This window comes from Protopterus annectens, chromosome 7.part0, assembly GCF_019279795.1.
Source record: "Protopterus annectens isolate FY-2018-M chromosome 7.part0, PAN1.0, whole genome shotgun sequence".
Taxonomy (NCBI): Eukaryota; Metazoa; Chordata; order Ceratodontiformes; family Protopteridae; genus Protopterus; species Protopterus annectens.
This window is the reverse complement of record NC_056739.1, coordinates 434,171,357-434,184,852: the sequence shown is the minus strand read 5'-3', so window position 1 is coordinate 434,184,852 and position 13,496 is coordinate 434,171,357. Positions and strand designations below refer to the sequence as shown.

Below are 13,496 nucleotides of genomic sequence, written 5' to 3'. Positions count from 1 at the left end.
ACTGTACAAGAAGTGTTATAAAACAAATAGCACCCCAAAAAATGTAACAAACCTTTCCAGAACTAAGGAGTCATGATTGGTAAGATTGCATTTTTAAGAATGGTCATAACTTCTTCAAAGCCCAGATCTATTCCAGACCTCATGAATATTTTATGCACTTATTAGTCCAGTAATTGACAAAGCTTTTGTGGGACACAAACATATGAGGGGGTGACACAACCTCCTGGACCCTTCAACCATTGCACCTACTATGCAATAATCACAGGCAAAGGCAAAAGAAGTAAAAAGGCCCAGAATCATTGGCCGATTTTTAAATATTCATATTGTATATTAGAAAGGTGCTAGAATGACAGGTTTTGCTTTAACATGTTTTACATGCATTTTCTGAAAAATATGAAATCTGAAAATCTCAAATGTCTCATTGTTTTAACTGCAATATTCAGCAATTTGCGAGAAAACTACACATTTTTAACCTGTTCTCATAACATTTTTATTCATAAAATATCAGGCAGATCAAGGACTTTTGCCCAATATCTCTAGTTACATTGCATAAATTCACCCGGCGCTGCTGAAACTTTATCAAACTTGATACGTCCCTCTTAAATGTCTAATTCTTCATTCTATAAAATTCAGGGTCTTATACTGTTCCCGTATATGCTGTGGATGTTGCACTCCAGTCCAAGATGGATTATAATGCATCCTGTAATGACACATAGCTCATATAGACATTGTATTTCACCTGCCCCTTAGCCTTTCCCCATCCAGGTACATAATTTCCTCCTTCCCCTACCCTATCAATGCATGTATAACAGGAAGATCCTATTCATAATGCTGGCGACATTTATCAACAGTAAAGTTGGTGCACAAAATATGCTCCGTAGTAATAGCAGGTGAATTAATGAAGATATATTTTCATACATTCAGATCCTCCTCTTCAAGACAGCTCATCTGAAGACCATCCTAAGATTTATTTACATAGAACCATTATGTAGCTTTTCTGCTCACAAGGTGAGTGCCTGAGCTCTTCTTTTGCCTCTGGGGTAAGACCTTTGACCACAGCTTCTTCACCAAACTCTTCCTCTCACTCTGCAACTAGAATTGCATTTCTTGACCTATTTCTCCCTTTATCCACCTGTTAATTAGATCTGATAGTCTCCTGTACATTGTCATTCCAAACGCAAACCTAGAAAGCTGTGCGCAAACTATTATGGGACACTATCATTACTGAAGTGCACTACCTGTTTAAAATATCCATATTCTAGTTGCAGTTATGCTTGAAGCTGGTTAGTGCTGAATGTATGGTGAAATAATTTGATGCTATGAATGTAACAAACAGATTTCTACAGTTTTTTTTTAAGAATGTTTAAATGTCAGAGTAATCTGTTACACCTAGCAATAAGGAAATCTTTTTATTGAGGAAATCCGTAACTGATAATCTAATCCCTAAACAACAAAAACAAAGTGTGCTTCTTATACTGTGCCAGACTTGCTCTGCTGTCAGTTCAGGTTCTTTGGAGCTTTAGTGATTAATCCTCTTGCAGTAATCTGACATCACCACTGGGGTCAGTGCAAGGATGCAGGCTAAGCAGTGGTGTTTGCCAGTTATTTCTACTGCCCATAAATACATTTTTTAGAAGGTTCTTTTTACATTTCTTTTTTTTACTTTAATGCAGGTGAATGGGGAATGCTAGTATTTACTGTAACTGGGGAAAATGGAGAAAATCGGCTAGCTGATCATAGAAAAGGTGCACAGCAAGCAGATTTTCTCCAGAAATTCCTATTTAAACAATACTCAACTCCACTGTGAAAAGTTGAGAAAGTAATTTGAAATTAGACTTGTCGGGCTAATGGACCTATATTTTCATGGATTTGTAGTAGAGCCACCAATACAGAGTGGCATGACCAATGCTGTTGTACTTCAGGATAAAGTCTGTAACCAGGCTCGGGATTAAGTTTTTGGAGAGTTTCTGAAAGGGTGTGTGTGGTACTGTTTATCCAACTGCCTGGTATGTTGTCTGGTCCCAAGGAGGAAGTGCTCTTAGTCTTAAACAGCACTTCCAGTACATATTTAGTAAAGATGGGAAGCTTGAGCTGTCGTGATTACAGGGCTTTGGCAAGCTCATTTTCACCCATTTTTGTCTAGGAGTCCACTATCTCAATGTTTGGAGGGGCAGTGTTTGACAGTTGAACAAAGCTTGAAGCTGCCTCCACTAAAGAATTTTCTTTAGAGATATACATCATTGGGTTTTCCTTCACTATGCACCAGCTATTTTTAATTATAGGTGATTTGCTGAGGAAATGAGTGGCAAAAAAATGCACATTCCTTACCTCTAACTGACTCGTGTCCCTTTTGGACAGATGCAGCTTGTAAATGCTTGGCCACTTAAACCCAATTGTATGACCTTGGTTAATTTATTCTCACATCTACGTAATGGAAAACATCTAGGCTTAAAACACCTTCCTAAGGTTGTTCACCTAGTGATAGTCTATGAACCTGTAATGTAAATGAAGGTAACATTCTTCTGATTTTCCATTTTGTGTGATGTTCTTCATCTCACATTGCTGCAGTCCTTACACTTGGGTAGTCCGCTGTCCTCGGTCGGCCCGAATATCAAAGTATAAGGCTGACGTCGGTCAAGGCGCATTTGACTGACATCAGGACGTCAGGGTACAAATGCGCATGACAGACGTCATATCCTCAGTCTTTTTTGCCGCATGGTCCGATGCAGAAGCAACGTTGCAAGTGCCATTCGGCGGTCTGAAATTTTTCAAATTCGGAGTTTCAGACAGAGTCAAAGTTGGCTAAGTACCCCGTTGGGGAATATTTTAGTTTTTTCTTGCTTCAGTGGTTTACCGGATGTCAGAAAAAGTGAATAATTGTATTTCTTGTGGGAAACAGATACCGCATAGAGACTATCATACTTTGTGTATTCCTTGTTTAGGGCCTGAGCACGACGTTGTTGGGTGTCGCTCTTGTGCTAGATTCAATAAGCGCACTATAAAGAGAAGGTTAGATTGTGCCAGGTTGGTCTTGGGAAGCGGTGCAATTATAAAATGCCGTCGGATGCTCCGACGCCCGCTTCTTCGAAGAAGCGCAAGGACAAAGCAGCTAAGCCTAGGCTAGAAGAGCCGTGCCGGGACGCGGTTCTTTAGAGGTGTCGGTGGAGCCGGTGGTTCCGCCGGAGGTTTCTCTGGAGTCCCAGGGAGAGACTTTGTTATTGCAGGATGTGGCCTCTCAGGAGGCAGGTCAGGCTGAATGGGCTTCTCAAGTTACTGTACTCCCCTCCCTTCCTAGGGTGGTTAGGCCCTCTCCTTCTGTTTCCAAGGCTTCTCCCAGAGGCAGGCCAGGTTTAGCTTCAGTTGCTGTCACCCCTAGTTCTTCAGGATCTGTGCCCAAGAAGCATATGCTTAAAATGGCAGAAGATTTGATTACTTTGATTAGAGGTTCTTTGCCCCCTCCTGACAAGAGACCTAGGGTGGAACCTGAGCTAGGGAGTTTTGAGCAGGCTTCGGATGTTTCAGAGTCTTCGGCTGAAGACTTACAGGAGTATTCTCCTTATTCTGATTCTGATATGGATGATTCTACTCCTTCTGCTTCTCCTCCTGAGGATTTTTCTTTTTCAGAGACTCTTCATTCCATGAGGGAGCATTTTAAGTGGGAAGGTCAGGACTTCTCTGATTCCAGGAAACGGCTTAGGGAATTTTCGTTTTACCCCAGCATAGGCCTTTGGCTATTCCTCCTGTTCTGGATGTTGTGGAAGATGTGTTTGCAGAGGCTTCTCTTAATCCTGATTCTTTGCCTCCTGCTCCTGTTAAACCAGATAGGTATTACAGGGTGCCTGAGGCTCATAAGTATCTTTTTAAGAGTCCTAGGGCAGACCCAGAAACTGTTAGTCAGGGGCCTAAGGGTGTTAAGGCTTCTGTTGTCAAAAATCCGGTTCCTCCAGATAAAGAGGCCAGGGCTTTGGATAGATGGGGGAAGAAAGTTTATACGTCTTCCACCCTAGCTTTGAGGGCTTTGAATTGCCAGTTTCACATGTTGAAATACCAAAACTATCTCCTTTCGCAATTGAAGTCTAAGGTAGATGCTCTGGCGGAAGGTATTGAATGTAAAGAGTTACAAGATTTAGTACATGTTTCTGAACAGGTGGGTAAGCATTCTTTGCAATGTGGTTTTGATGCTGTACAGGCCTAGTCTAGGGTGGCTGCCACTGGGTCAGTTCTTCGCAGGCACGCCTGGCTGAGGGATCAGAATTTATCTGACCATGTTAAGACAAGGATTTTAGATGCTCCTTTACAATCTGATGTGTTGTTTGGTTCTCCTGTTGAGGCAGTCTTCAAGAAAATGGAAGACAAGGCTAAGTCTATGCAGACTGTTAAAGATTTTTTGCAGGTTCAGCCTCCGAAGTTTAGTAGAAATTGGCCTTCCAAGGGGTGGACGTATCCTTCTTATGATTCCCAGTGTAGGGGTAGATCTAGACGTGGTAGGGGCAGAGCTCAGGGTTCTTTCAGGCCTAGAACAGGGAGTTCACCTGCACAGTCTTCGGGTGAGGGCAGGGGTCAGTCCTTTAGTAAACAGACCCAATGACCTACCTTTTCAGCTGCCAGAGCCTTCTCGTCTGGCAGCACCTTTGGGAGGAAGGTTGGCACTTTTCAAGGAAAATTGGAGTTTAATTACCCAAGACAAATGGGTATTGGATATCATACACCACGGTTACAGGTTTTATTTCCATACCTTGCCTCCTTTCAAAGGCATGCCAGACATTCCTCCTCAGCAAAGAATAGAGGCTCACAAACAAATTTCTCTGTTACTTCAAATAGGGGCCATACAGCCGGTCCCTATGCCAGAAGTGGGCCTAGGATTTTATTCTCGCCTGTTCCTAGTACCAAAGAAAGGGAACACGTGGAGACCAATTTTGGATTTATCTATCCTCAACACTTATCTGGACATTCCCAAGTTCAAAATGTTGACGTTACAACAGCTTTTACCTCTGCTGGGCAAAGATCATTGGATGGTAACTTTGGATCTCAAGGAGGCTTACCTTCATGTTCCTATCAGACTGAGTTGCAGGAAGTATCTGCGTTTTCGGGCTGGGACTTCTCATTATCAGTTCTCTGCATTGCCCTTTGGCTTATCTACTGCCCAGAGTGTTCACGAAAGTTCTGGCTCCAGTGATAGCTTTCCTCAGGCTAAAAGGAATACAGATCTATCCTTATTTGACGATTGCCTGATTCTGGCTCAAGGAAGGGACGAGCTTCTTCATCATTTGGAATATGTGATAGCAGTGCTAAGATGCCTGGGTATTCTGTGAACGAAATAAAGTCCAGTCTAGTACCCTCTCAGGACATGTGCTTTCTGGGTGTAAGACTGAATACAGCATCCCAGATGGCCTTTTTGACCCCGGACAAACAAAAGAATCTTTCCCTTTACTTTCATCAATTGTCTCATCAGTCCAGGCTGACTGCAAGGACAGTCCTTCAAGCCTTGGGGTTCATGGCATCTTGTATTCTGGTGCTTCCCAATGCCAAACTGCATATGAGGAAGCTACAATGGTATCTCAAAAATGTATGGACACAGCACTGCCAGGATCTGGACACTGTCATTCAAATAATACCTTGCATTCAAAAGGAATTGTTGTGGTGGGCTCAGGAATGTCACCTAAACAAGGGACTCTCTGTGACCCTGCCAGAGGCGAGTCAGATTCTAACGACAGATGCCTCAGACAAAGCTTGGGGAGCTCATCTGAATGGAAAGTGGATACAAGACAAGTGGCCTGCCAGACTACAACATCTACATATCAACTTGAAGGAGATGTTAGCAGTCCAGTTTGCATTAATAGCTTTCAAGGATTTACTTCTTCCAGGGCAGGTGTTGATTCTAACAGACAACACAACTGTCATGTGGTACATCAAAAAGCAAGGGGGAACACATTCTTATCCTCTATGCAGGCAAGCAATGATTTTGTGGGAGACTGCTCTCAGTTTACAGCCAAATCTTCAGGCAAGGTTTCTGCCGGGAGCACAGAACTCCTTAGCAGATGTGTTGAGCAGACAAATTATGGATCCCCACGAGTGGAAATTGGATCCTCATGTATTTCAGAAATTGACAGTGTCATGGGGAACTCCAGACATAGATCTGTTCGCTTCTCCACTAAACCACCAGCTGCCAAAGTTTTGCACGAAAAGGTTTCATCCCACAGCTTGGAAAGTGGATGCTCTTTCTTTCAATTGGAGCAATCTTCATGTGTTTGCCTTCCCGCCTCTGCCTCTCCTCCCAAAGGTACTACTAAAGGCCAGACAGGACAAGCCAAGGATGATTTTGATAGCTCAAGATTGGCCTCGACAGCATTGGTACCCATTACTGAGAAGTCTGGTACGGGAGCCTCCATGGCCTTTGCCTTCGATTCCACACCTGTTGTCTCAGGAGGACAGTCATTTGCTCAATGTCAAGCTTCACTCTCTTCACCTAACAGCCTGGCATATTCTGTTTTGAACCATAGTGGGTCTCAACTTCCACAGCAAGTTTTGAATGTTATTTTGGAAGCTAGAAGGCCTAGTACAAGGAAAGTGTACGCAGATAAATGGAAGAGATTTTTATTTTGGAGTGCAGCAAAGGATTTTGATGTTTCTGAGCCTAATTTAAGTGTGGCTCTTCAATATCTTACGGAGTTACTGGACAAAGGTTTGTCCTTCTCTTCTATTAAGGTTCATGCTGCAGCAATTTCAGCTCACTATGATTGTGACCCACCATTGTTTTCTCATCCTTTGTTCAGGCAATTTCTTAGAGGGGCAAAGAATATAAGACCCCCACGTAGAGCTCCTACTCCTGCTTGGGATCTCAATTTTGTGTTGGAGAAACTCACTCTACAACCTTTTGAGCCTGCAGCTACTACTGAGTTGAAATATTTATCATGGAAGACTGCTTTTTTGTTGGCCATTACCTCTGCAAGAAGGGTTTCTGAATTGCAGGCCCTTATGGCGGTTGAGCCTTTCTTAATTTTTCATAAGGATAGGGTATCTTTACGTACTAATCCTTCCTTTATGCCTAAAGTGGTTTCTAGTGTGGCTTTAAACCAAACTATTCATTTGCCTACTTTTATGCAAATCCCCAAAATAAAGGGGAAAAGATTTTGCACACTTTAGATGTACACAGGCAGTTGCAATATTATTTGGACAGAACTAAAGGGTTTAGGCAGTCTCAGCAGTTATTTGTTTCTTTTGCTTTGAGTTCTCAGGGCAAGCCTGTGTCAAAACAAACTATTTCTAAGTGGATTGGGTTTTGCATTGCTTTCTGTTATTCCCATCATGGCAAGGAGATTCCAGCTGGGATTAGGCCTCATTCCACTAGGGCTACTGCCACTTAGACGGCTTTTTTAAGGGGGGTGGCAACTAAAGATATTTTGGAGGCAGCTACTTGGAGTTCAGTGCATACTTTCTCTAGGCATTATCACCTTCCACTTTATTCTAAATCTAGGGCTGGTTTTGCCACTGCTATTTTACAGGGCATTTTGGCAGCTCCTGCTTCCTTATAGTTTTGCCATCCTCCCTTACCTCTGCTTTGGGATTCTACCCAAGTGTAAGGACTGCAGCAATGTGAGATGAAGAACATAGTACAGTTTTGTACCTACCATAAATGTAGATGTTCGAAGATCCACATTGCTGCAGTCCAATTTACCCTCCCTCCTTCCCCTCTGTGGTTAGAGGCGGTTGTGTGGGTTGGGTTGTCAATATGGTGTATATTGTATATATTGTATATATTGTACATATTTTTAGTGCAAGAGGGGTTGGTTGGTTGTTTGCTGTCTTTTGGTTTTGACCTTTCTTTTTAGGGTCTTCTGACATCTGGGGCAAGAAAAGACTGAGGATATGACGTCGGTCATGCGCATTTGTACCCTGACGTCCTGATGTCAGTCAAATGCGCCTTGACCGACGTCAGCCTTATACTTTGATATTCGGGCCGACCGAGGACAGCGGACTACCCAAGTGTAAGGACTGCAGCAATGTGGATCTTCGAACATCTACATTTATGGTAGGTACAAAACTGTACTTTTCTTGGACAATGTTTACCATGAGAACATTTTGTTGGAGGAAGGCAAAATAACTGGACACTACATGTAACATTGTGAAGCCCATGCAGATCAACATCCTGACAAATGTTTTGGGCATTAAGGAAAGTATTTGACACTGCCTTGCTGAAACTGCATTCACAGGATGGCAGACTATGACGTACAGGGTTCATTTAAAATCCTGAGCTCTGCCTCCAAATGGTCTGATCAGTTGATTACCCTGGTAAAAAAAAAACTAAAATACGGATCCTGAGAATTTCGATGAACACTGCTTTGGGGTTCAAAGACTATATTACTGCTAATACTACTTTTCTACTGTACTGCTAATACTTTTCTAATGGATGGATCAAAGCAGTTGTTTCTTGGAGATGTTTAATAAGAAAATGTGTGGCGGGCATGTGTATATCCACCTTGGAAGTTTGTGTCTTTCGGCTTTTCCCGGTTAAGGGTCGCCAAAGCGGAACTCCGGTCCGCTAATGATTGGCAGTTGATTTTTACGTACCGGCTTGCCAGGCCTGACGCACAACCTTCAACGAAGGTACGCCCATTCATGCATGTCCACACAGAAGACACTCTAGCTGAGAATCGAACCGGACAGCGTCTTACTGTGAGTAATGGCTATAAATAGCCACATGTGTATTCAGCCTCAAGCCACAAGCCGAAAGAAAGTTGACAGAGGTCAAAGTTGAATCCCTGAAGCTACAACTCATTAGGCTGACTGCCATCATAAGCAGTAATGCAAATAAATGTAGTTGTGAATCTGTGGATGCCTTGGTTCTGAGCTATTGGACATGCATAATGGTGGATCCTGCCATTGCTAGATGTACAGCTCCTTGATACTACTTTGAACAAAAATCTTATTACCCATCCACCCCCAGAAAGTGTTGAAAAAAATCTGAAAAAAGTAATATACAATAAAAAAAAAAAAGTAGTTCTATCTGCCACTTTCTAAATGTAAGGAACTTTCTCACCATGTAGTAGTCCCTTTTGGAGAAACCATCCTGGATAATGCAGCTTAAGTAAAGCAAGAGCTTTAAAGGCCAGATGACACAGCAAGGGGAAGGAAGATGATCTGCTTTAATTCAGGAGAGCTCCTTCCCGTTTTGAATATTCCTCACATCTATTGTACTTGCATGTTCTTTCATCTCCTAGAAGAACTAGCTGTTTTCAAAGAGGCGATTCATCTTTATTCACAGTCTTTTGAATGATGTAAGCAGTCACTTCAGGATACAAAATGCAGTTCAGTTAACTGGAAAAGATGGTTCATAGAAACCCATTCTGGACCTGTCCAAGGCAAACGTATTTCTGTTTAAAAGTTGAAGATGTGAACTGTGCAGCCTATTCTTTTCACTTTTTTGCAGGATTTGCAGTACTAATGGTCACTTTGGACATGAACCCTACATTCCATACCCCTGTTTATAAGGTTTACTGGTCACGCCTATGATTTCAGACTTGCAGGTAGCATTTACATTTTATTTTCTTGTCCTTTAGGCTAAGGTTAGTAGCTGGTTGGCTACAGTTTTCACACAGAGTAAATGATCTTTACATTTACCCATACCTAGATCACTGCTTGATACAAGGCTATTCCCAGGAAGAGCTAATGTAGGCCTTGGATTACAAGAGCCATTTGAATTGTCTGGAGCCACTAGAGTGAGTTCCAAAACGGACTGAATAAGTGGACTTCTATAAGTCCAAGATGGCAATTTCTAGAATATTCCCTTCTCTCTGAGGTGTGGAGTTGGGATACATAATTTCAGGGGGGGGGTCTTGACCCACATCAGAGGGTGCAGGGGGATCCCCCCCTGCAAAAAAAGTTTTTAAAGTAGAATAATGATCAAGATGTGCTGCTCTTCTGGAGTCCCCCCCCCCCCCCAACTTATTGACACTTTGCATTTAAAGTGCTGACATCTTGGCATTTCAGTAGGGAGCCCTTGGATTTCACTACCATATGCCTAACCAGCCTGAGCATCTCCCATGGTGGCCAAATTGGCTATTGTTGAGTAGACCTAGCCTTCCATCCAGGAAATTTCTTTAAGCTTTTTTTTTCCAGACAACAGAAAAGACCTGCGTGAGGATGTCTATCATCAAAGCACTGTTGTACTTGTCAGCCTCTGTCCTGCTCCCCTTATGCAGGCTGACTGCACATGAAGAAGTTGGAGTGGTACCGGAGAAACACATGGCAACAGCTCGACCCACTGGAGAAGGTAACACCAGTAATTTAATTTTCAAATGCTGGATTCATTACATGTGCAAGCCAACATCAGTATGCTATTTTTAACCTTCCAGAGTCCCAAACACTGACTACAGATGCATTAGATGTGTTTGGGTGGGTTCATAGGAAACCTGAAAAAAGTTTCAATTTCAATGAGCTTATCAAGGCAGAGACAAACATCATCAGCAAAGAGATGCTAAACCCTATGCTGTACAAATATCCAAGGAAACCTTGAAGCCAGGAGGCTTCAATGTAGTCACATGCACCAGTTATGCGGTACATCATTAAATGGAGAATACTCTAACACTGCAAAATAGCCACAATAGCCTGACATCTAACCACCCAGAACACTATACCTGCTTTACTTCTAGGTAAACAAATTCTGGTTTAAGATACTCTTACAGATAGGTGTGAGCAGTGAATCCTTTTTAATGCAATTGAGCAAACTTTTGTATGCCTACCCTCCCTTCCTTGGTATTCTCAGCATTCTAAAGGGAAGACAGAATATACGTTTATTCTTATAGCCTCCTTTTAGCCAAAGTAACCCTGATTCTTCTAGATTATGTAGTTTTTAACAGAAGAGCATCTCCTAATACTGTGTAATGGGCTCTTACTGTGTAAAAGACATGCGTAAATGGGCATGCCTTCGTTGAAGATTGGACATCGAGCTGGCACCTTGGCGTTCGTGAAAATCTACTGCCAATCATTAGCAGACCGGAGTTCCGCTGTGGCGACCCCTAACCTGGGAAAAGCCAAAAGACAAACCACAACAAATGTGTAATGGGCTCCGATAAGGGCATTGATCCAAGTCTAAAGGACCTCAGACTAGCAACCTAATCCTGTTTTCCTTCCAGCAGAAGTCTTGGGCATCCTACAGAAGGCCAGGAAGCTTACAACCAAGAAGTGTTATCTGCCAAAATGGGAGTATATTCTCTACATGTTTTGACATGATAGTGGCATAAAGCTTAGAGCAGACACATGACAGAATATTTGTTTTGCTGTTTCTGATAGGCTTATTTGATAAGGGCTTACTTTAACTCCATTTAAGTTTCTCAGGGGCTCCAGTTCACCTGTCTTCGGACCTCGACATCTTATTCTGATGAGCTGTCTCCTTGCTGGTACATCAAGAGACCATCTTGTCCATTGAAGAGTACATGCTCAGACTTGGGCCAACAGTGGATTGCAAAAAGCTGAGCCTTGCAGAGGTTTTGAACTTCACAAGCTGCTGTTTAGACACCAGTTCGTGTAAAGTCTTTCTGGTTTTGAAAATGATGGCTTGCCTACTGTGTGGTCCTTTTTCTTATGTCATCCTATCTGGTATTTATTGCCATCAGGCATGTGGCACTCTCATTTTCCTATGCCAGATATCATATGCATGTCCTGTAGTGCCAGTTGCCTCAGATTAATGACCCTGCATGGGCTGCCCAGTTTGTGGATAGCTTCTGTGGCTGATAAAACCAACTTCTGACAAGTTTGATACTTTGTCCAGTCACTTCCTTCAGCCATATTAACTGTGGTTGCATCTGTCATATATTTGGGAGTGCTGCAATAACTAGACAGTCAAAGGCATTTGGTAAGTATCCATAAACAGACTAAATTTCAGTGTTGGAAGCACATTCAGTAATCCAAGAATTCCTGCATGACCCATTTGGGGATTGTTAGCATATTATCGGACAGCCTATGACATTGACAGAGGGAGGAAAACACTATACCCCACATTCTGAGAGGATGAGGTTTGGTAGTGGATGATTCAATATCCCCTACTGGTAGATGCAATGCAGCCTCTGCACAGATTGCATCTTGGAGCTATCATTGGTGCTTGCTGAATCAGTGGCAGAAGGGTGTAGCTGCAATACTGGAGGATAGCATTGGTGGTTCTGTGATGTAAAGGATGGTCCTAAGATGAAGCTAGACACACTCAAACTATTAATTTCTCTCCCATTCCAGGGAAGGAATCGTGCAACTGTTAGACAGATGTACAGTTAAGTATAGATTATATTTGAGGGGAGGAGTGTAATTTGTTATCTAGTTCTTAAGCAATGGCAAGTCAGAAAAAAGGTTCTTCCCTTAGTTTACCTGGAACAGTATTCATTTTTGGTGCATCCAGCTATGACATCACAGCAGAGAATGTCACTTGCAAATAGTTGAAACATGTGGAGTGCAAGTGCTTGTAAGTACTGTGTTGGACATACGTGCTTCTTACACCAGTGGCCTTTTTTTTACAGAGCTCAGTGAAACTGGATTAATGTTGTAATATGATTTTAAGCAGAGCTCCACATTGTTTTTATACTTGATATTAAATGTCACTTTTATATGAGTATATTTCTAACTTTTTTGTATTGCATCTTGACTAAATGTTTTTGTTAGTAATATACCACATTCTGCAATTTCCCTGTTCCCCAATTCCAGCTTTCTTGGTTAAGAAGAAAACTGAAGTCTGCTTTTCATTCCTCCTCATATTTTTTCTTTCTTTTTTTTTTTAAACAGCGAAAGGTATTGGACATGGATTATTACAAAAAATAGCCAAGGTACAGTACCCGTTTTTCATAAGCACTTTTTGAAGACTGGTTTAAATCATGACTAGTTTTAAAAGTAACTATCTTTCACTTCAAACTTCTAAAGAACAGCATTACTGTGTAAATTGCCATAATGCAAAACATCATGCAAAGTATGTACAGGCAACCATGAACTTTTTTTTTTCTTTTGTGATGTCACTCCCCATTCATCCCCACTGATTGCTTGTAAACTTTTCATTAAACTTTCATTTAGACACACAAGACTTCACCAGAACAGAATACATTCCAGCCACTGCTGTTAAATAAGACCACGCATAAGGGCCAGTAGTAAAACAATACAAATGTGATGATTGCAATAGATGCACCCAAAACTAGTATCAGGCTGCCTGTCCTACACCATAAAAATGTATATTCGCTTTTCTTTACCAGGAAAGTCCAACTAGACACCACCCCTTTTTCAGCAGAGACACAGACCTATTAATACACTAGCAGAAATTTACACACAATTATACAACAAAGAACTGATAAAAAGATGACTGAAAATATAAACGGAACTAGTATACGCATATTGAAATGCATGTACTTTATGTACTATATCATACACTCATATAGGTTTAGGTACATGTGATTGTAAGACAATTGTGGACTTGGACAAAGTGGACAGTCAGCAGCAGAACTATATGGTCTGGTATAGTTTCTACT

General features: G+C 41.9%; 1 protein-coding gene across 2 annotated transcripts in view; it reads left to right on the top strand.

Annotated features, from left to right (window-relative positions):
- Positions 1 to 13,496, top strand: part of SAT2 (spermidine/spermine N1-acetyltransferase family member 2) — a 302,999-nt gene that overhangs the window by 196,390 nt on the left and 93,113 nt on the right. For both annotated transcript variants that reach the window (XM_044077015.1, XM_044077014.1), the window contains one exon: positions 12,766 to 12,806. In XM_044077015.1, the coding sequence (XP_043932950.1) occupies positions 12,766 to 12,806 (41 nt within the window). The remainder of the gene's footprint in view (positions 1 to 12,765; positions 12,807 to 13,496) is intronic.